The 22344-nt window shown below is 54.5% G+C and overlaps 7 protein-coding genes across 7 annotated transcripts; 2 read left to right on the forward strand and 5 right to left on the reverse strand.

Moving 5' to 3' along the window:
• Window positions 1-325: 325 nt before the first annotated feature.
• Window positions 326-1923, forward strand: PV07_00520 (uncharacterized protein; the record flags this gene model as incomplete). The annotated part of the gene is made up of 2 exons (XM_016386980.1): window positions 326-718; window positions 775-1923. The coding sequence occupies 2 exons, from the start codon at window positions 326-328 to the stop codon at window positions 1921-1923; spliced, it is 1542 nt and encodes a 513-aa protein (XP_016253908.1).
• Window positions 1917-3572, reverse strand: PV07_00521 (pre-mRNA-splicing factor prp46; the record flags this gene model as incomplete). Its single annotated transcript, XM_016386981.1, has 1 exon — window positions 1917-3572. A coding segment is annotated over one exon (1316 nt), but the record flags the coding sequence as incomplete, so codon positions are not given.
• Window positions 3573-4767: 1195 nt separating this feature from the next.
• Window positions 4768-7506, reverse strand: PV07_00522 (uncharacterized protein). Its single transcript, XM_016386982.1, has 2 exons — window positions 6448-7506; window positions 4768-6389 (listed from the first exon to the last, which is right to left on the reverse strand). Exons 1-2 carry the CDS (start codon window positions 6879-6881, stop codon window positions 5273-5275), a joined length of 1551 nt encoding a protein of 516 aa, XP_016253910.1. The 5' UTR covers window positions 6882-7506; the 3' UTR covers window positions 4768-5272.
• Window positions 7507-8607: 1101 nt separating this feature from the next.
• Window positions 8608-11285, reverse strand: PV07_00523 (uncharacterized protein; the record flags this gene model as incomplete). The annotated part of the gene is made up of 2 exons (XM_016386983.1): window positions 8608-11029; window positions 11116-11285. The coding sequence occupies 2 exons, from the start codon at window positions 11283-11285 to the stop codon at window positions 8608-8610; spliced, it is 2592 nt and encodes an 863-aa protein (XP_016253911.1).
• Window positions 11286-12461: 1176 nt separating this feature from the next.
• On the reverse strand, window positions 12462-14108 carry PV07_00524 (uncharacterized protein; the record flags this gene model as incomplete). Its single annotated transcript, XM_016386984.1, has 6 exons — window positions 12462-12758; window positions 12846-13411; window positions 13476-13676; window positions 13748-13787; window positions 13846-13871; window positions 13961-14108. The coding sequence occupies 6 exons, from the start codon at window positions 14106-14108 to the stop codon at window positions 12555-12557; spliced, it is 1185 nt and encodes a 394-aa protein (XP_016253912.1). The 3' UTR covers window positions 12462-12554.
• A 146-nt stretch (window positions 14109-14254) lies between these two features.
• PV07_00525 (uncharacterized protein) lies at window positions 14255-17470 on the reverse strand. Its single transcript, XM_016386985.1, has 3 exons — window positions 17012-17470; window positions 16445-16954; window positions 14255-16393 (listed from the first exon to the last, which is right to left on the reverse strand). The coding sequence occupies exons 1-3, from the start codon at window positions 17243-17245 to the stop codon at window positions 15479-15481; spliced, it is 1659 nt and encodes a 552-aa protein (XP_016253913.1). The 5' UTR covers window positions 17246-17470; the 3' UTR covers window positions 14255-15478.
• A 37-nt stretch (window positions 17471-17507) lies between these two features.
• PV07_00526 (uncharacterized protein) lies at window positions 17508-20033 on the forward strand. The gene has a single exon (XM_016386986.1). The coding sequence runs from the start codon at window positions 17748-17750 to the stop codon at window positions 19743-19745; it is 1998 nt and encodes a 665-aa protein (XP_016253914.1). The 5' UTR covers window positions 17508-17747; the 3' UTR covers window positions 19746-20033.
• The last annotated feature ends 2311 nt before the right edge of the window (window positions 20034-22344 follow it).

Raw genomic sequence — 22344 nt, forward strand, 5'->3', positions numbered from 1 at the left:
TCTGATCTTAAAAGTAGCCCACTCCGAGAGCGTAGAATCCGCAAGCGAACAATGTTGCTAACCGCGAGACATCCTTGTATGTGTTCGGGGCTGCGCTTGGTGTATATTCTGATGATCATGGGCTCCTTACGAGGCCAATGGCAGGCAGCCTGATGTAGTGTCGACCATGTCGATATGGAAAACCCCGAGGGCTGCTATGGCTTTGGACTTAACCCGAACAGGTTGACGCCTTGCTTGCTCGCGGGGTCGAACTTCAGCCTCACTGGGCTCTGCAATCCGAGAGTCCCCAGACCTTCGCATCATCATCATCCATAATGTGGGAGAAATGTCAGGCATCGAGGCTGCTGGCTTGGTCCTGGCGGTGCTCCCGCTGGTGATTTCTGCCCTGGAAGGATACAAGGAAGGCCGGAATCCAATCAAGACATTCGCGTGGAAATGGAGATTTGAACTGGAAAGCCTGCTCCGGTGTCTGAAAGAGCAGCGGTGGTTCTTCCGCAACAGCGTCCAGATCCTTCTCCAAGCAGCAGGGGCGAACCAGGAAGACGCGGCCGGGACCGATGCGCTCACGCTCCTTGCGGAACGAGAGAGCCGTGATCGGCTGGCGACTTACCTGCGCGACGCCGACACGCTCGAGTTCTTCGATGGCGTGGTGGACGGCTATCGCACGAGCCTCGAGGCGTTGCTGCAGCGCTTGGGGCACATCAAGAAGGACCCGGCGGTAAGTCTGGGACGTGCCCGGTCCGTACGGTCAGAAGTTCCTGACCGGATTCCTAGGGAAGACACGACATGGCCGCCATCCTCGCCATGAACCCAGCCCGCCGTGACAGCTTCGACTTCGGCCAACGGTTTGAATTCACCATGAAGCACAAGGAAATGCGGCGGCATATCGGCAACCTGGACGCCTGCAACGACAAGCTCAAGAGGCTCATCGACCGTGTGGACTCGGTCAACCATACCAAAAGGAGGGACCTGACCAAGGAACAGGCCTCGAAGCAGCTGGCCAGCGCCTTGCAACAGATCCGCCATCACGCCATCGGTCTGCACGGGGCAATATCTGATGCCTGGGCAGCTGCCTGTGAACCCGTGCACACCTCGATGCTCATCCTGGATTCGAGGGCAGCCTTTCCGAGCACCTCCAAGTCCGCTCCAGTTCTGGCGTTCCACTCTGTCCTGACCTGCGGGGACGGGACGACGATTGTGCAGGAGAAATGTCAAGAGACCATCATCACCGTGCGTCAATCACCCGGCGTCGGCGACGCCTCTGTGACCGACATGTGCCACCAGCTGGCTGAAGCGATGGCCCCGGGACACGCCCTCACCCTGGATATGTGCCACGATGGCCGGCTGTTCCGTTGCGGTGTGCTGCATAGGGCGTACTTCGATCCTGCGACTGTGGACGAGAGCCTAACACTCGAGCAGTTGCTGGTAGCCCGGCCACGGTTGACGCCACAACAGAAGACCCAACTCGCCATTGACGTGGCCTCGTCGATAGTGCAGCTTCAGACCACTCCTTGGTTTGGCCACACGTGGACAAACAAGATGATTCGGTTCTTCCGGCGAAGTGGGGGAAATAGTCAAGCGATAGACTATGGGAAACCGTTCATTGTCAAGACGTTCCCCGATCATGTCCCTGTCCATGCAGACGATGGCGTCAAAGCAGACCTGCTCGAGCTGGGCGTCATCCTTTTGGAGATCTGGGCCATGGAGACCTTTGAGTCCTGGGCCGGAAGAAATGGCCTGGCTCTCCATCCAGGATACTATCCAAGATTGACGCCAGCCATTCAATGGTTAGAGGGAGAGGCGGACATGATGACACCGTCGTATTCGACGCAGTCTCTGTATGTGTTAGATTCTCCTTCGAGGGACTGCGACACTCCTGGGAGCATCCCGCCTTTCGACGGGCAGTCTGTGAAAAGGTTTTAGGGTCACTACAGGAAAATTGCAAAGCCTGGATTCGATTCTAGAGTCTCCAGATTCAGCCGTCTGAGAACAGCGGGTTGGCGCACTGTCAAGCGTTGCAAAAGCTTCCAACACTACGGATAGATTGAGAATCTTCTCTTGGGTATCGACCATTATCCTCTTGACACATGCAACAAGAACTTTTATTCAGATCCCTGGTCCTTGTGATCAGAGCTCTCCCCAAATCCCTTCCAAGAATCAATGCCTCAAACACCGTCGCTCAATGCAATATGCCGTCCGATGTGAATCCGCTTCCACCGCCACCGCCACCATATACGAGGTTATATCGCAATGTGGTCAATACTTCACCCGGCCCAATGTGGGTTTCCAGTCCAACGGATGCGTCTCGGGCGTGGCCTCGGGATCCGGCCTCCAAATCTTGATTGTCTTGTCCGCCTCTCCCATAATCAATCGCAGCCCAGTCTGATCAAATGTGCTGCTCATAATACCCGCCTCCGCGTCCAAGGACCCTGGCTGCGCCAGAGACTCGGTACTCTGAAACCTGTGCCCAGTCTTCCAATCCCAGAAGCAGATACTGCCATTGTCGCCACCACTGAAGAGCACATTATCTTCGTTCACGGCCAGGGTGTTGATGATGGCGTTGTGTCCGTCGAAGTTCTGCATGAACGCCCCCTCGGGGCATTTCCACTGTTTGATCGAACCGGCTGACGCGGACGCGAACGTGAATTCCTTCGGGTGGATGGCTAGGGCCCTGACGCCTTTTTTATGATGGGTGAGCACACCCATGGTTTTACCCGCGGCCAGATCCCATAATCGCACAGTGGCGTCCAGACTCGAGGTGATGACTTGAGGGTCTGCTTCCTGGCACTTCACGTCCGAAACGGTGCCCTTATGACCGGACAGGACGTGGATGTTGGAGCGCGTGCGCATGTCCCAAACACGCGCGACGCCGTCCCTCCCACCAGTGACCAGCACGTCGAGCGTCGGATGTAGTGAGAGTGTATAGACGCCAGATAAGTGGCCATGATAGTGGCGGATGACTTTGTTGGTCTCCAGGTCCCAGCACTTCACCATCTTGTCTTCGCCGCAGGAGAAAAGGTACGGATGGCGCGGCGACACTGCCAGTCCTCGGACCGTGGAGATGTGACCCGTCAGCGTCAGGCGGAGTTGACCCGTCGCCAGATCCCAGATTTTTATCGTCCGGTCTCCTGCGCCAGAAGCGAACCACTGGTTACCCGGTTCGACCGCCAGTGCGCGCACCCACCCCAAATGTCCTGATATCACTCTCATCAATTTCCACGGTGCATGCCAGTCGGGTCGGGGTTGTTGCATGTTTGGTCTGCGGATCAGACTGGTGCCGTTACCGTTACTCTGCGATGACGGCGCTTGTGAGTCCGGTTTCGCCTCGCTCTTCACCAACGCCATCTGATTGTTTCCGGTTGCCATCTTCGGTCTTTTAGGTCCTCGCGCCGCTGTCGCCTTTGCTTGCTTCTCGGCCAGGGCTTTAGGCAGCTCGCGGACGCCTTCATATTCGACCTTTCTTTTGAAGGAGAGGGAGACGGGGAGGGACGAGGGGTCGGTTGCTTCGCCATAAGAGCTTCCAAAGAGCGATCGCGTCCGTCCCGATAAAGACTGTGCTGCGGCCGCCATATTTGCTGGACTTGGACTTAATGATGGGTGGTGAAAGATTCCACCATGTCCGACGTCGATGAGGCGGGAGGTGCTGCAAACTAGCCAAGCCTGAAGATCGGAGCCTTTCACGTGCTGCCGACGAGGCTACGGCCCAATGAGGCTGAAGTAAGGCTCAAGGCGTGAGGAGCCACGGAGCTACCCTTCCAGGTTGATACTTGCCCAAGAAATTGTGGAGGGCAGTTGTGCCGTAAAATGACGACGCAAATTGATGGATTGATTACTTGCTACTCATCATTTGGTCTCGAACTCAAAAGAGAGATCAACTGCGCATTTAACGGCCCAAATACACCGATATGCAGTCTCGCGCATCCCTGAACAGCAGAACCCTCGCCCGTAGTATTCGACTCTCCAAGTCAAGACATGAGGTCGGCCACAGATTGTGACCGCTCGAATCACGGAAATAGACATCTGCAATGCTCATCATTGTCCTCGAAGTCGCCTTGCCCTTGCTTGATCGTCACCGGCGTTTTTAGACAGATCCGAATATTCTCCTAAACTCAGCAGTAAAGGGGCATCATTTGCAAGACCGCGGAAGCGAACAGAAGCACTCCGACCATGGTCGTCGCATAATTTTTGAGCAAGTGTGTCAAAGACCCTTCGACCGTCGAATGTTCCCTGATCATCTGGCAAAGGTGCATACCGATAATCTGGGTAAAGTAGAAGACATAGGAGACAGGAGCAGAATATTTGCATAGCCAGGTCGAGATGTCAAGAGGGCCGAAATAAGCGAGCAGAAGAAGTCCTGCAGCAGCAACGGTCTGGGCACAGAGGAATAGAAACAAAAGAATGCCGATGATGGTCAATTTGTCTAGAGGTCTTTGGCCGGTTGTGAGTCGTCCACTGGTATCTTCCCGTGCGTCGGTTGAGAGTATTTCTCCTCTCTTCTGGGCAGTATTTGCAGCGATTCCCTCGGCGTCGCTCTCCGTTGTCTGGGTGGGAATGCAGGCTTCAATGTGTTCCTGAGGGGTGTGGGGGAATGGTAAGGTGCTCAGCGCCATCGTCGAGAACTCAACGTCTGCTGAGGACATATTGATCAACGTGTTGGTAGTAGATGCAGAGCAAATCTGGGTAACGTGATATAAGCGAAGACAATGTCGAGTACAAAGCGAAGAGAGATAGTCTGAGTGGTAGAAAGCAATGAAGAATAGAAGAAAGGCGAGGCGTTTTTAGATTGACGGGAGCCCAAGAGAACAAGCTCACGCAGGGTAATGGCGACCCTTCTGATCAAGAACGACATTGGATGCTGTTGACGTGGCTGGAGGAGGTGAAGGAAGGCACTGATGAGAAGGGAAATGAGATCATGGCACAACCACTCACACCTTGAAGCCCAGTATCGTTGTATTGCGACTCATCCTGTGACCGATGTATGCTCTAAACTTGGGTATCATAATGCTGCCCGTGTCCCTGGCAGTAACGACATGCAAAACTCCATCCCTTTTCCGATGAACGCCTGGCTCGGCCATCATCCAATGGCTGTTGTAATTCCGTGAAACCCTGCGCGTAGTTTTGGACCTCTATTTCACGGGGTCAATCTCGACCAAAGCTCTCATTTCCATCGCCATTGTCTTGGGCGTGTGGAGTCTCATATGGTCGTATCTAGTAACATTCGTCTTCAATCTTCCAGTCATGGCGTTGTCTTCGTGTCCCATACGTTTTCGGCTCATGCGACGGCCTTGGATGGCCAGAACTTCCACGGCCCGCTGAACCAAGGACCTTTCTTGTCCCAGTTCCACTCGCCCGAGGTGGCCGATTTCAAATCGTCCACGTTCAAATAATCCACGCCTTCTTTGACCATTGTCCGCCAGAGATAATTTCTCATTCCTCTGGGCCAGCTGGGCACGCTCCAGTACCTGACTTTGAGTCCACGTGCGTGAGCACCCGCAATCTGCTTGCGCATCATTTCGAGCTGACGGCGAGAGAGTGTGCCACGCCAAGGCCAGCCGATGGCCGAGTTGAAGGACACAGAGGCATAGTACGAGTTGGCTTGCGAGTAGACTGCAGGGTCTGTAGGCGCGGCACCGGAGCGGCCTTGGCCTTGATTTTGACCCCACCGCTTGTCTAGCTCACCGCCTTGTATGTCCATGGGAGCCTCGGAAGCGTCACTGTTGTCAGTAAGCTTGCCCATCAAGTCCAGGGGTGCATCAAAGAACATATCGCGATATGTCTCGTTGGCCACCACCTCATCCCACGGGGCATTTCCCGTGACAACCACGGTGACGGGCCCTTCGACAAAGCCAGAGCCGTTGAAGTAACTGAGGAATCTTCGCTCTCGGAGGGGTTGGAGCTGTGCAGAGACATGTGGCCAAATCCTGTGGCCCTCATTCTTGAAATCTATCAGGAGGACAAGGGACTGAGAGGGTCTCGTGTCGAAGACGCCGTTTCGAGGGTTGTCCAGCGTGGGATGGAAAGATGTATGAGGATTTTGCTGATCTAGGATTTTCACCAATGGATTGATGTACAAGCTGCGGAGGGTTCGCTCGGGTGTCAGAGACGCTGTGGAATGTCCCACGTATAAATCTTGATCATAGAGCCACACGTCCGCCTCCACTCCTGTGCAGCCGGCCTCGAGTGCTGAAAACAAGGGTTCTTTTCGCCAGTAATCATTGTGCGAGTGGCAGGCCACGGGATGGATGTCGGCGGAAAAATCGGTAGGCCAGTGTCCCAGCTCGCGAGAGGTGCTGTGGGAGGGGTTCCATCCGTCGAATTCGTCGTCTGCGTCATCGGGAAAGAAGGACAGGACGAGGCCGCATGCCAGTGCAATAAATTCGAGAATTCCTCTGTGCTCAACATTAGCTTGCGGAGGTTGAACCAAACGAAATCCAAAGTAGGTCTTACAATAACATCAGCGTCAGGGCCAGGAGGCGTAACACTCTCCTCAGCGGTGTGGTCGGGATGGATTTGTGTAATGAGCCTCTTTCGACAACGTGCCCTTTATGCACCACCGTACGGCGCCCACCCAACAATTGGTTCAACACCGGCAGGCTCTCTGTCCAGCGCCATCTAGAAGAGGAACTGGAGCTGCGGTGATCAAAAGAGGACGAGGTTTCGAGGCAAGTGATTGTGGACCCTTTCAGGGTATCGGGGCTGACGGCGGCAGCGGCGGTGGCGGGATCTCTGAGAGATCCATCTTCGAGATCCGGGCACCTTATAAAGGTCTGTTCCTGCGTCAAGAAAGGGACACGCTCGGAATTGGCTGATGATTCGTCGGTGAACGAGGAACTTGTGTCATTGCGGATGGCCCGGATGGCAGAGGGCGAATGTTGAAGCATGCTTGGGTGCGTGGTGTGCTTAGAAGCCCGGGAGCGCAGGTTGCAAGGCTCTGGGACGCCGCAAGCGGTGGGTTTGGGGATAAACTGCACTTGGTCGCGTGATGGGGGGGGCAGAGGGCCAAACGGGCGAGACGGCGCAGGCCAGTGGTTTTCGGTTCAAGACCCGCTCTTCTCTATTCGAGGGATAACCGAAGCGAAAACGCTTCACCGACAACCCGAAAGGTGGACGGGGGGGGTGGTTGGGCTGGTTCTATTGCATGACGGGCAGGACTTTGCTGAGCTGGCAGCGAGTCGTGACGAGGGTAATAGTGACGGCGACGAATGGCTTGCTGGACTCGAAGGTTGATAAGTGGTGGGAGGGGTGAACAGGTTTATCGATACCTAGCGAGCGAGTACGGAGGACTGCAGTGACTTTTGAGATGGCTGATGCCAGGGACCGAGGTGGATGGTGGGCTAGCTGCGGGTGGGGGACGATGTGGGAGCAGCACTCTCAGGAAAAAGTGAAAGAGAAGAGAAAGTTGGATAGACAACAGAGTCGGTGACTGCAGAGGTCGACGGAGAAGAACAAAGCAAAGGCCTTCGAGTGCCAGGAATGCTGGATGTTTTAACACTGGGCCTCTCTTTGTTTGGCGTTGGCTGCTCGCTGCTGGTCACTCGGCGCGACTAGACGACACGGGACGAGACGGATTGACTGACCATTGACCCGTACTAACAGGCTCAACGATCAAGACACGAGAAGAGATAGCAGGCGGACAGGGTTCGCGACGATGGCAAATAGTTTGTTAGTGAGCGGGATCTAGCAGAGTCGAGCAACGCAACGACCAGCATCATCAGCAGCAGCGCCAGTTACGAGGCGTGGAGCAAAATATAGAAAAGATCGAGCCCAAAGAGTGTCACTGTCGTCGCATCAGAGGCGCAGCCAGAGTCTCTCCCACATGGGTTCGGCTGGGCCTCCCCATTGGAGGAATGGAGGGGGGTTTGCGTTGCGAGGCGGCCAGCTGCTTGGGACAGCTATCTAGTACGAGTAGTATGGATCTTTGAGGATGGTTTGTATCAACAGGTCCGTGGAGAGCACCGAGAACTGGTCCATCTAGGCTCGTAGGCCCCTAAAAAAGCCACCGTCACCGCCAAACTGCCCCGAGACCAGGCCACATGAGTACCTAATTACCAGGGAGGTACTATGCAGTTTCTACAAGTAGATCGCCTGCCAATCCACTGCCCAGCGGCCAATCGCTCCAGCCCGTGTTACACCGGCTCGCTCCCACCACGCCCAACTCGGCGGCCCTGGCTCCCGTTTGAACTCATGCCAAGCTGCCCGTCACCACCATCACCACCACCACACAACCCACCGTCACCATCTTCTGCTTTTTCCAGATGCAGTTCCCGCCTATCACCGTCACCATCAACGCCACACCTGCTGTCCTTCACCTGCCTCCCGACTTTTGACGACAGGTATGGCCCCTGGTGGCCCATCATTCCTGTTTCTCTCTTCGAGTCCCCTTGTTGGGGCCCTGATCCCCTGGCTCGCTTGGCAACGAGGGCTTAAAATCATCCTCGTGATTACGTCGTCTTGCAGACATTGGAATCCTTACGAGCCCCATGCCGGCACCTCGCCGAGATTCGCCCATCTGGCGGGCGACGGGATTCCTCAGTTCGAGACACGAGCCTTGCAGCTTCATCAGCCTGACGCGTGACGCCTTGCCGCTGACCACCCCAGATTTCATCCTTAGAGCGCGGGTGACCGCCATCCCGCCTGTTCGTTTTCACCGAGCCTCATATATCCAGGGGCCGGCGCAACTCCCTTCGCATGGCCTGACGCGGCCATGCTGAGATGTCGCAGCTCCGTCGTCTCACTCGCGATCCCCTTCAGCTTCTCCTCACTCATCCCGCTGGCCATGTGATACTGCTGCCCGAGGAACGGTGAGGTTGGGATTCCAGGACCGTTGCTGCCGCTAACACCGCTAGCATTATGACTGACATAAGCGCGCAAATCGCTGCGCCTGCTACCCACACGTGCGAGCCATTCATTTGTCGGTGCCAACTTGTCGCATTCTCCAGCATATTGCATTTCTCCCAACATGCGACCTGACGACAAATGAAAAAGATAATGGCGCACCCGTGCTGGGAGCCCTCTTCCAGAGACAACAGACACCAAAGCCGCCAGAAGCACCACGAGGAACAGCCCCAGAGCCAGAAATGCCGGGATGGCAAATTGCCAGTGATAGCGAATTTGTCGCCGATAGACACTCACAGGAACGATTGCCTGGTCGCTGCTGGACGTGCTCGGCCCATCATCGTCACGTTTCTGGAGGTTGGCAGGCAATTTTTTCCCGGAATTCCAGCTGCGCGTGCCCACCAGCATGTTCGCAGCGATGTCCGTCCACACCAGGTTGGGGATCTTGGCCATGGTCGCTGCCGTTTCGGAAAGATCTCGCCACCGGGCATACATGGCCATGTTGGTGGTTCCGGTATAGTCTGCCGAGTCGTCACTGGTGTACTGGTACACTCCCGCTAAGGTGTCCGCAGGGCCATCTGAACCAGGCAGATTTTCAAATCCCGGTACGGTCGATAGAATACCTGAACCACCATAACCTGGTAGGTACAACTGAGGAGCCCGGATTGTTGACAGATTAACCGAGTGCTCAAGCTCTGGCGAGATCAGGCCCCATAGCTGTGGAAGATTGCTCATCTCGTACCCCTCCGGCGACTCGATGCCCCAGAGAGGCATCGCCTCTTTGTCTGAGTACGACTTGTCGCTGACATTAACGATAGACAAGGCCTTGAGGTCGTTACCCGTCTGTTGCGTCGCGTTGTATCGGAATCGCACTTCTTTAATGCTCGCTTTCATTGCAGTGGCACAACTGTATATCTTCTGTGTCCACCACGTTTCAGGCTCCTGGACAAGGGTGATTGTGCCATCCCGACGCTTCGCAGCCCCAAAAACCATGCCGCACTCGACATGGACATTGGTGAGTTTGGCAAGGTCGGCACCTCCTGCCCCCGAGCAGACCAGTGAAATGTCACTATAGTTCGAAGTAGTCAACCCAAAAGGGTTGGAATAGTTGGCGGACGGCACGTTGGCCAAGGTATAGTTGGACAAGTAGGCTTCCGGATCCAACATGGACGTCCAAGTGCTGCTGACGTAGATTCCGTTGAGCTTCACACCCGTCGTCTGATATTTCGTGACTGGATATTTGTTGCCGACCTTGGACTTGAGGTAAGCGAAAGCATCGGGACTCGGCCTTGTCAGGTTCATGACCAACATCGTATACGCGTTCACCATCCAAGCGGCTTTGTAGGCTCGGCCCTGCAGGTTCGGATCAACCTGCGAGTTTGTCACATTGACGTACGGGTATTTGGGGACCAGATTCGCGAATCCCCCGTTATCGACGAGGGAGATGTTGGTCAGGTCGTCGCTGGCGATGCCGTTGTAGGGGATCTGAAACTCAACCGAGACGTTTGTATCCACGCAAGCAGACTCTGGCTGGATCCAGAGCAGGTCTTCCGTCCATTCGGCACCAAGGTCAACGCCAACAGGGGCAGTATGATTGCGGAAGCCCACTCCCCCTGTGACCGTGTCGACGACCAGCCCTTCGACTGGCTCGATAGCATTGTCCAAGACCATGCTCGACAAGTAGCGAAATGCATCCACGATATACTTACCCCCGCGCGCGACCCCGTCTTGATACATGAACGAGTAGTACCGCGATTGAATGTCAAAGAAGCTGGCGACCGACTGAGGCTGCTGATCCAGGCCGCTCTGGTAAAGCTTGGCCAGGACCTCGGGGATCCTCGTGTCGTAGTCATTGTTCGTGATGTTGGCTTCCATGAAGGTATCGTTGCCGCTGTAGGTGATGACGCTCGTGGTGCCGGGACACTGGACAGGGAGGAAGGCCCCGCAGACCCGACTGAACCCAAGCTCGCTCCGAGGAGGCGTCCCGTATCCCATCGGCCCGGTGTCTGGCACGTACGCGAAGGCCACAGACTGCGTTGACCCGGCCGGCACAATGTCATCGTAGAGTCCCAAGGGGGTGACCACCGCGGCCACCGAGACCAGCCCGAGCGCGAGCGGTCGCAGCCAAGTCAGGAGCCTGATCTTGGTGTCCACGCCTCGTGTTGCGGCCGCGTCTGTCCGGAGGATCGTGGGCCTGGTGTGTCGCACACAGAGTCAGGAAGCGCACTTTTTTTTTTGTTCGCATCAACGGAACGAACGGGCCTATTGTATACTACTCACCACGAGGAACTCAGCAGGCTGCGCTCCACCACCGACCAAGTCACGGCCGTTTGCTCATTTTTGAGAAACCCCACCAGCACGACGATGAGGGCGTTGGGGAACAGGAACTGGAGAAGGAAAACCACCGCGGCGATGATGCCAGACACGTAACCGATCGTGAGGGAGATCATGGCGGGGAAATTTGTCAATTGCTCTCGGATAGCAACTTGATGTTTCGAGGAGGAAGAGGAGGATGTTCAGACCTGCCTTCGAGGCGCAGTTGCGGGAGGTTCCCACGATGCCTACTTCTTCATGACAGAGGCATTGACTCCACAACGCGAAAAGAATGGTAATACATACATCAAAAAGAGTGAAGGCGAACGAGAGAGAGAAAGACAGCAAAAAGAAGGAGACCAGTTCACCCACCCACCGTTTGACGCAGGATAGAGTACGGAGCACATCAATGTACCCTTGAGGATAAAACAATCGACCTGCCGCATTGGTTTATAGGCCACTATTCCAGCCCTTCATGGGGAAACCAAAGAGCCTCTATCCATGCAATACGTGAGATACGAGCGAGCTCGTGTGACACGCCAGTCCCAGAAAGCTAGAGAGCCCATTGGGCTGATTTGCTCCCAAGGTGATTGATGTTGGGGATTGGCATGCTGGTTGATCGGCGTTTGTGCTTTTGCGCTAGGTACGTCGACCCAGTAAGTCGCCTTGGGGTGAGGACCGGGGGGGGGAGGGGGTCAAGAAATCGCCAAAAGGGCGCAAGGTACACAGGGGCCGCCCAATGACAAGACTGGGTTCATCAGCAGACACCGACATTTGGGGGCCAGATGCAGAAAAGGTTTTTCCCTTGTTCTCCAGGAACCGGCGCCGTGCGGTTAGTAACAATAATAATAACGGGCATGGTCGCGTGCTTTCGCGCCAGTTCCGACCAAGAGCTTCAAAGTTGCGGTTCAGCCACCGGCCGGGTCTAGATGATCGACAGGTTGCTCCGTAGAACGGTCACGGGCGTGGGCGAGCGACCGGCACTGCGAGTACTCGGTGGTACATACGAGGACCAGGAAAGCGCAGACTCCGAAGCGGCGTCTGGTGGATGGGAAATGAGGGATGGAGGAGGGAGACACAAGGTTGAAACACCGATATTGCCAAGACTTGAGCCAACCAATGATATCAGAGACCCACTCGGCCGATGCACCCCTTTTATTTCCTTGAATACCAGCGACTATTTCTGGGCCCCTTTTGGAAAGGGGTACAACAACCGCACGTCAACGTCGGGCATGAGGCTGAACAGGGGAATGGAAGTACCGAGTAATACATCGTACGGATCACAGTGTCGTGATTTGACTCAATTGAATAACCCGTTTTCCTTCAATTTTTTTGGGCCTATGAATCCCCTGGATCTCCTCAGAGAGCGGAGTAGGGCATCGCACATGGTATCTGCAACTAACTGCTCACAATGGCCCGTTGGGATGGATAAGGACCTTGGTATAGCCCTCGACCCTCTTGTCGAACTTGTCGTATGCCACCTCAGCGTCGTCAATGGCAATCTCATGGCTGACAACGAAAGAGGGCTTCGCCTTGCCCGCGATGATGAGGTCCCGTAAATAGCGATTGTATTGCTTGACGTTACACTGACCAGTGGCCAGAGAAAGACCCTAGAAAAAGCAGCCCACGGTTAGTCACCCCGTGCCCGGATTCCTGCCCTTTCGCCGGGACGAATTGGCATCTGTGTTTCAACTCACCTTTTCAAACAACTTGCCAAAACTCATGCTGATCATGCCCTTGCCACTGGCCTCGTCCGGCGCCCCGGGGTCGGTGGGCACATAGAGACCCGGAATGCCCAGTCCACCGCACGGCCTCGTCGCCCGGATCATATTCTCCAGGACGATGTTGGGCTGCTCCTTCCTCCCGCCGGTATCCACGGCTTGGTACCCGACCGCATCCACGGCGCGGTCCACCATCCCGCCGTTCTTCTCGATGATCTGGTCCACCGCGTCGCCCTTGCTGAAGTCAATGGGTATACACCCGATCTTCTCCGCAGCGGACAGCCGCTCAGGCACTCTGTCGACGACGTAGACGCGACTTGCGCCTCGAAGTTGAGCCGAGTATGCCGCCATCAAGCCGACGGGGCCCGCACCCCAGACGGCGATGCTCTCTCCGGGCTTGAACCCGCTGAGCGACACCCCGTGCCATCCAGTCGGGAAGATGTCGGCCAGGAGGATGAAATCTTTCTCATGCTCGTTCCCGGGAGGCAGCTTCAGCGCATTGAAGTCCGCATATGGAATGCGAATATATTGAGCTTGCCCGCCTAAAATCCCCCGTCAGACGCGAGCCGCTGCGGGCAGTGGAAAGCCACATTGACGAATTCTCACCTCTGTAAGGTCCCATGGCCACATAACCGTAGGCGCCCCCTGCGAAGCCAGGGTTGACACCGGTACAAAAGGCTGTCTTTCCTTCCTCGCAATTACGGCATCGTCCATCCGCAACGTTGAAGGGCATCACGACTCGGTCGCCTTTCTTCAGCAGGGTCACTCCAGAGCCGACTTCATCCACAATCCCCATGTTCTCGTGCCCTGTGAGTCGTGATTGTTAGCGAAAGGTGCTGTTGTTGGGGATCACTTCCTCTTGATAAGTGGCGACATACCAAATGTGATACCAGGCTGAGCTCCCGTACGCCCTTCATACTATGTCGCGTCAGTGGAATGCTCACGAGTCCAACTCCTCCATGAGTCGTTCTCTTACCATATGCAAGTCGGACCCGCAAATAGCTATTCATATTTCGATGTCATTAGTCACCGCCATGATCTCTCCCACCACCACACTGTAAGTCGACGAGAATGTGATTTGCCAAACTTACCGGCGGTGGTCACTTTGACAATAACATCATCAGGGTGCTCGATCGAAGGCTTTGGCACATCCTCCACCTTGACCTTGAAGGCGCCCTGATAGTTGACAGCCTTCATGGTCCCGCCTGAACCACCCACGCGAACTTCGGTGGCCGACATGCTAGAGTACTATTGGGCCGTGAGCTGTCCTCTATAAGGATCTGGCAGCGTGATTGGGCGTCACAGGAAGCAGTAAGACTAGTCCAAGAGTGGTTTGGAGGAGCCGTTAATTAGATGGGGGAGAGAAGGAGAAGAGAACATGGTTCCAGGGCTCGCGTTAGCCATAGATATATATTCCCGCTCGCAGGTCATCCACGGCAATTACATATCGCTGCATGATCATCACGCTCGTGGCGATGCTCAGTTTTGGGCAATCTTGGGACGCAACTCTCTGGCCACGACAAAAAGCGGAGGTGCCGGTCATCCAACAGGCTCGGATTGCCTGCTGATTGAAGGAGATACCATGGTTGGCTTCTGCCCGCTCAGCCTGGGCTGGCCCTACTGGATGCCTGCCACCTCCTCCCATCTCCTCATCCACATTTGCGGGGTACGAAGTTACATCACCTTGTCATCTTGCGCTCGGCTCGCCCTGGGATTGATGGATCGAAGGCACGACACGAGGGGGGTTCTGGGCCACGTCTCCTATCATCATGGACATCGACGTGGAGGGTCTCGAGCCCCAGAAAAGAGGAGACTGTCTCCTCTCACTGGCCCGCGCTCATTTTCTCATCACGAAGCATGAAGCGATGCTGCAGCGGATCAGACGACCTTCCTGCAATGCCGGACAAACGCCTGCTCTCCATTGCTATTTTCTCTACAAGTTTGTGGCCTGCTCGGGCAAGACGAGACCGAGATAGCTTACCATCCCGGGAAAAGCAGAGCGAGCCGCAGAAGTCCAGAAGCATCGGTTGACTTTGTGATTTCTTGGTACTGGGCATAGAAAGCAGTCGACATACATTGGCATGGGGCTGCAGCTCAATAGGGAACCCAGTGGAGGCTATCCTGCCTGACTTCTGGTGCTCCCTGATCTCTCCCCCCTCCCATACTGCCCTCTTCCGCGCCCGTGCTGACCAAACCGGTTCCACATTCTTCGCCGAAATAACGCCTCTATCGAATGCTGGGTGCTGGGTGCTGGGTACAATGTGATGTGCTGTGTCGGATGGCTAGGGGTTACATGACGGTGCATCTGGTTGTGGGGTCGGAGATGGATCTTGGAAACGTGCTGGTGATGTGTGGGAGTGGTGGGGTCCGTGCTCGTATGAAAAGACTGGGGGACGCGTTGGGGTGCTTCGAAGGTTGGTACTGTCATTCAACTCTAGCGAAAATGCCTGCTTGGAAGGTGATCTCGAGGACGCCGCGCTATGAAGCAGCCCCGTTGCTGTACGTTGCGTCGCTTTCCTGCGGCCGTTTGACAAGTGCAGCGCCAACGTCAGCTCTCATTGCGGGGGTCTGGTCAAGGTGCATTCCCCGACGCTTCACATGTTCATGTTCTACATGTCCATCGAATCATTGCCGTTGGCAAAGTTGAATTGGCCTTGAGGTTGGTTCGATCCGAGGGTAAAGCCAGTCGCGTTAGCTTGCGGCGCCAATTCTTCAATGTCGGCACCAGCGTCCTCTTCATCAGAAAAGTATCGCTCGATAATGTTGTAAGCCTTCATATAGATTTCTTCATTGGCATTATTCTGGCAGTCGTGAATCTTCTCCATTCCGCCTGCTTCTTCGATGAACAGTGCGTATCGATTGACCTGTCCTTCTGGAGCACGGGGGTCGGCGGCCTCTTTGTCCATTTCTCCGACCTTGAGGATATTCTCCAGTCCATCTAAAGCGACTTGAATGATCTTGTTGTCCGGGCAAGCCAGAAGATCACAGAGGGGCTTGATGCATCCTTGGGAGACAAGGTATCGGATCTGATCAGGCTTCTGGAGGCCTCCGGAAGTGGCATTTGAGATCGCCCAGCAAGCTTCCTTGCGAGTCTTGAAGTCGCCGTTGGACAGGAGGTGAATCAAGGGAGGGATGATACCTGCGTCAATGACCGCTTGAATTTGAGTCGAGTTGCCGGCCGTAATGTTTGAAATTGTCCAACATGCTTCCTTGCGGATACCATCTTTTTGTGAACTGAGCAGTGACAACAAAGCTGTCAGAGCACCGCAGTTAATGATCACCTGAGTCTGTACATCATCTCCAGTGACAATGTTCCCAACCGACCGAAGAGCTGGGGTTTGGACCGACGTGGACGCATGCATGAGGAGTTCGACGAGGCGACGCGGGATGCCGGCTTCGATGACAGCCTGAATCTTGTCGTTCGAGCCGTCGGAAAGGTAGGAAATGGCCCAGCAGGCATCAATGAGGACTTCATCATCAAGCATATAGACAAGCTTTGCTAGGACCGGGAGTGCAGGTTGAATCTGAAGCCTTGTCAGCATCTGATATCGAATGAAAATTCGAGGGTGACTTACGGTATTCCAGTCGGGTTGGGGCGTCTTTCCGCGGCAGAAGTTGCTCAGGGTCCACGTTGCATTTCGAAGCATGCTCAACTTACGCCCATCGGCAATGAGATTGAGCAGAGGCTTCAAGGCACCTTGACTGAGGACATAGTCACGGCAAGCAGGGGAGTCACCTGCGATGTTGCCCAATGCCCAGACTGCCTGCTCACGAACATCCGGCTCGTGGCTGCTCAAGAGCTCAACGAAAATAGGGACAGCACCGGCTTCAATTACGACTTGTGTTTGGGCAGCGCTACCGCTGGCAATATTGGTCAGAGCCCAGGCGGCCTCGAACTGCACGAGAGTGTGAGGGGACCGGAGGAATTCGACGAAGCGGCTGACGACACCAGTCTCGATTACTTTCTCGATGGGCGGGTTGCGCTCTTTAGACAAGAGTTTTCTGAATTTTGTGGTGGCTTGGATCTGGGCATCAATCTGGTCCGAGAAGACTCCTTTGACCATTTCTGGTAGTTCCGTGCTCAACTGTAAACCACCGTCAGCATAGGACTCAACGACATCAAAAGAAGTTTTCATTCTGACCTCGTTCTCAATATTTGCCGTCTCATCATCACTATCTGGCTCCGTGAGGCCACCAATGCCGATTTCGCCATTTCCGCGCTGGACACCTCTTCGCTTGGCTAGATTTTCCTCTCTCTTCTGGCGACGGATTTCGACCTGTTGTTCCTCACGACGACGGCGCAGCTCATCGGGCTTGAAACTGTTTTTTGCCTTGTACTGGGTTCGCCGATGCTCGGGGATATATCGTTCCGCCATGATTGTAGTGGTGTCTCAGGGATGTCTCAGGGAAAGGCCTCAAAGACAGGAGGGTTTTAGGAGCTTCAACTAGGGTGGGAGGTTGCCCAAGGAATCCCACAAAAGACAGGTTCCAGACTCTCGCGCAAGGAGGGGTTGTGGACTGTGGCAAGTGAAGGCGGTCAGTGATGAGACTGCGCGGGTGTGGATAAATAAATCGAAGCAATAAAACGGGGGTTGCAGTTTCGCAGGGTGGATGTCGTATGAGAGGCAGCCGCTGTTTGTCACGACGGAGAGCACATGCCACTTTTGCTTGGCATTAGTCACGTGGACTCGTGTCGCGCTTGGACACGTCCTTCCGCGACCTCCCACACCACGAACTACCTGGCGATTCATCCACAGCGAATCAACCCAGCGAAGAACGTCTACGGACGACGCCTCTCAAGCTGCTTCTGTCTGGGTCGATTCTGTATCGATGCGCAAACTTGCCTCACCAACGCTTCTCCCATGAAATGACAGACCAATGGCCTCCAATTTCGTCCCCTTGCCATCGGATTTTGTCGACCTCTCAAACGCCTACAGTGTCGAGGCAAATTCAAAGCTGATCAATGTCATTGGGGTCTGCGTCGACTTTTTATCCCCGACAAGATGCCAGAATGGTCGACAAGACTACAAGATTAAATTCACCTTACACGATCCGGCATGGCCAGCTGGCATAGGTCTGCCCTTCTCGTTCTTTAACAAGCAACTCAAACAACTTCCGGACATTAGAGACCAAGGTGATGTCGTCATCCTGCGAAATGTCAAAATCAATGTCTTCAGAGGCCAGACTACAGGGTGGTCGAACGCGAGTTCCACGTGGGTTGTGCTTCCTGCTGCTGAGTTGGACAACATCCAATCTGCCCAAGATCTGAAGGACAAGGGCAGATGGATGGGACAAGAATACGGCGATCCCAATAACTATCTTCAAGGAGCTAAAGTAGCCCTTGCCAACGAGGCCGAGTTGAAGTACGCCAAATGGATTGCCGACCAGGAAGATCCAAGTTTATGGTCAAAGCAGCAGCCTAGGACACAGCTGGAAATAGCAAATACCATGGAAGAGAATGGCGGCACCGCGCCTGCTCGCAAAGAGAAATTCCGTACACTTGATCGGCTCGACTTGCCCGTCAGAAGAGATTGCATCTTTGTAGACCTTTTGGGCGAAGTGCGCAAAATATTCTCTCCTAACGACTTGACCACAGAGCTCTACATGACAGACTACACCACGAATGACAGACTCCACGACTACCAGCACGCCGGCGACCAAGCCGGCCGAGACGGTGACCCATTTGGCTATATCCAGGATAAAACGTCAAACAAATGGCCTGGTCCATGGGGAAAGATGACGATCTTGGTAACATGCTGGGGAAGGCAAGCTTCGGTTGCTGCGCAAATCGCCCATTTGGGCAGCTTTGTATACCTGCGCAATGTGCAAATCAAAATGGACAGGAATGGGTCGAGGCTCGAGGGCAATTGTCGAGATGATCGCGACTACCCAGATAAGGAATTGATCGAAGTGGTGAAGTCTGGCGATGAGAAGCGGACTGAGTTGTTGCGTCGCAAACGAGCATACGAGCAAAAGGTGGAGGGAGCAGGTATCAGTTTCTACCGAGATCCTAACCAGGCGACGAAGAAGCGGCAGAAGGACGAACCTACCGAGCAGCAAAACGATGAACCGAAGAGCAAGAGAACCAAGGCGAGAAACCGAAAGAACAAGAAAGCAAAGCTCGAGGCTCTGCAACAAGAAAAGAAGCACGCCGCGGTCACAATTGCGCGCCAGGAGCACTCCCTCCTGAAATCGAACAACCATATTCGATGTAATCAGTACGAGGGAGTCTCATGCAAGCCCGTTATTGACATCCTCGACCCGGACATTTTGAACCGGATGACAGCAAAGGGCAACCCTTACCGACTCCCCTTCCAGAACTGCACATACAAGTCGAAAGTCCGCGTTGTGGACTTCTTCCCAGACAACATTGCTGACTTCGCTGCCCCGCTCAGAGCTGGGCAGTATGATGAATTGTCAGACAACGAGGACTTTGAAGAAGACTGGGACATTGACCCTACTCAGGAGAGGAACCCGCAGGATTTGAAATGGGAATGGCGATTCCTTCTCCTTGTCGAGGACGCTCGAACGCCGGCAGGTGCTGATGGGCGACCAACCCAGATGGAATTGCTTGTGGCCGACACGGACGGAGACTTCCTCTTGAACATGGACGCCTGCGATTTGAGGGACAAAGCAAACCAGGACGAGCTGGCGAAGCTGAAGGAGAAACTATTTCATTTGTGGGGGGACCTGCAGGAGAGGAAAGAGGAATCCAGCACAACCACCGAAGAGCTCCGTGTCAAACCAAGTGCAAGGCCCTTTGAGTGTCTGATCAAGGAGTACGGCACATCTGTGCTGCGCCCGAACAGGCAAGCCAAGGACTCTGTCGTTTATGACCGACGGTTTCGTCTCTTTGGTACAGCGCTGGCAGTCTGAATCTGGTCCCTTACTGCTTCGCTCCCCAACGTTTTCCCACGTGGGTTCTCCCCCAGGGAGCGGGATTGGAGCAGCTTTTTGTCCGTTCCCAAATTGATTTCATTTAAAACCGTATGCTTGGCTCTGACGATCCACAACGAACTCTTGCGATCGATGAATGATGACTGATTCAATCTTGGAGAGGGTCTCCGAGGAGGAGGTTGATGCCTGCCCTGCTTGCTTACTTGCTGCGACGAAAAGAAACCCTAAAGAGGATGCTGCTGGTGCTGGTGCTGGTGCTGGTGCTGGTTGTGGGCTGCTGGCGGATCCTTGCACCAGATGCCACTATGACCAAGAGGCATCAGGCCCGGAGAGGACTAAGATGGGGCCGAAAAGAAAAATTCAACAGGGCAGTTCGGGGTAGTTGTGGAGCCACGGACGATGTCTTGCATGGTGTGATGGAGCAAACCATCCCTCACGAACGGGGGGCAACGAACCAACGAAGCTACCACGGAACATGCCATACTTGAGACTGCTGTAGCACATCCGTCCGTCGGTGGAACCCGCGCCCTTGAACTCATCGTATAGACTCCCGTGCTTTACTGGACTCGAGCGACCGTGTCAAAGAGAGACTCCTGGATCGAGATCCACTTCGATCTCTTTCTGGGCTGCTAATTGATGTCCCCTACATACCACCAGTTTCAATGGTGCTGTATGCATTTGTTATGGAGACGTTATACGGACCGTAGAAGCTTCGACATCTTTCAACAATTCATTGTTGAGGTCCCTCCGAGCTTCTGGATCTTGTTGCAAAGACGAAACGCCGATCTTTCCTCGAGCCGGTGAGGCTCGGTTTGGAATACCCAATCATGATATGCGGGTTTGCCTTTTTTTCGCCACAGCATGATACGAGTAAGCATGCCACTGTGACGAAGTCACGAATAACAAGCATCCCAGTCAATGGTCGGGTAGAATTTTGGGTTCAGTCATCGTGGGTCTGGACCCTTCGCCATGGAATCAGGGATTCGTCTCGAAGAGTGTAGCGAATCCGTTCGCAATTGTCAAGGACCTACTTCACGCCAGTAAATGAGAGCAGCGGTGCTGATGGGTTAGGGGGTGTTTTGACGGTGATTTGCTCCGGACTCGGCACAGAAGCAATCGTTGATGTGACAAGGCTCCATCCCATGCATTGTTGCAAAGCCACATGTAGACAGAATCCCAACAGAACTGCGACATCATTAGATACGAGTCGAGCCACTCGATATCTCTGCGCGGTCCCATTTCCGCCTCGCCCCATACGACTATCCTGACCTGAAACAGCGGGACAATCTCCAGAGAGTTTCTCGTTCCAAGGCTGGAAAAGGCAGCTCCGTTCTCCATCGCCTGTTCAGGGTATTCTTCAAGCAGAGGTACGGCTTCTGGGGGGAGCTATCGAGCTATTTCCCCTCTCGCGGCACTAACGTATATGCGCAGCCGTATGTGGTCATGGACAGACTTGACGGCCCTGTTGCCGCCCGGAACTTTGGCCGGTTTGCCGTCCGTAGAAGGGTGAGCTCTACTCTGCTGGCAGGTTTTTGGAAGTCGATGATGGGGCGCAGTGCGTCGGGAGTGGCACTCGGAAATGCTCTATGTATGCCATGCCTCCACGAGACGGAGACTTCCGACGACTGTTGCTAGTTCCAGCCATGCGCATACCACCAGGCATCGGTTGCACGACGTTGGCCGTCTGGGCACTGTGAGAATGACCAGAGATTACAAGCCTTTTTGAGCACAGCCCTTCGGACAGGGAGGCTGGTCTGTCCCGGCCGCCGGAGCTGGTAGACCTCGACCCCTCGTTGTAGGTCGCGTTGCCCCTCCATGCACGTGGAGATAGCCTCGAGCACCATGGTGCAACGAAATAGGGTGCTTGCACTAGGCTTAGCCAGTAGTTCATGCACCCTTGCGGGATCGGAGGCATTCGACTACAACCCCACCTGCAAAGTGAATGTCTGCTGTCGATACGAGCAATGTTGTTTCAGGCCACTCGAGGACAATTGATATCGCAATGAGAGCTTGCCCGCGTTCCTTGTCCAGGTCTTGCAGACAAGCACAGATGTACTTTGTACGAGATCCGGAGTTCATATCCAGGAGCTCCTGAGATTGCCACCAAAAATCAGACTGTGGATCCTGGCAAGGCTTGTAGTTGGGGATTTCCGAAGTGGTACCAGTGGTGGTTGGTGATGAACATGATCCTCTGCACATTTGACGAACGTTGCCGTAGACAATGTAACGTCATTGAGTCGATTCAGATGCTCTTGGACGAAACACTCGAAAGTGATTCGTTGTGTCATATCATTCATGGAGAGAGATGAGCGTTCATACACAAACGTCATGTTCCTTTGATAAGTTGCATGAGATCCAAGCCGCTGATGCAGCACGGAGTGCGACATGAGATGAACAAGTGGCGGATAGAAAACTTAGAGCAGGGCATTCTAGTTAAGATAGATCGCAGTGACGGCTCGCATTCGTGCAAACACTGCAACCCCCTTTCCAGCAGCGTCATAGGAGTTTGAATCTGGCTGAAAATCGTGACACCTTGAAAAGCCACCTACGAAATGGAGACATCGAGGCTGGCGGTGCT

Source organism: Cladophialophora immunda, assembly GCF_000835495.1.
Source record: "Cladophialophora immunda strain CBS 83496 unplaced genomic scaffold supercont1.1, whole genome shotgun sequence".
NCBI classification, from domain to species: domain Eukaryota; kingdom Fungi; phylum Ascomycota; class Eurotiomycetes; order Chaetothyriales; family Herpotrichiellaceae; genus Cladophialophora; species Cladophialophora immunda.

Bases quoted from the DNA above. Each gene is read 5' to 3' on its own strand.
- PV07_00522 (XM_016386982.1), bottom strand. From the start codon at position 6,881: ATGCTTCAACATTCGCCCTCTGCCATCCGGGCCATCCGCAATGACACA. The intron at 6,390-6,447 runs GTAAGACCTACT...TGTTGAGCACAG, and splicing joins GCCCTGACGCTGATGTTATT to AGGAATTCTCGAATTTATTG.
- PV07_00525 (XM_016386985.1), bottom strand. From the start codon at position 17,245: ATGGCGGAACGATATATCCCCGAGCATCGGCGAACCCAGTACAAGGCA. The intron at 16,955-17,011 runs GTCAGAATGAAA...GGTGGTTTACAG, and splicing joins CGGCAAATATTGAGAACGAG to TTGAGCACGGAACTACCAGA. The intron at 16,394-16,444 runs GTAAGTCACCCT...ACAAGGCTTCAG, and splicing joins CCCAACCCGACTGGAATACC to ATTCAACCTGCACTCCCGGT.
- PV07_00526 (XM_016386986.1), top strand. From the start codon at position 17,748: ATGGCCTCCAATTTCGTCCCCTTGCCATCGGATTTTGTCGACCTCTCA.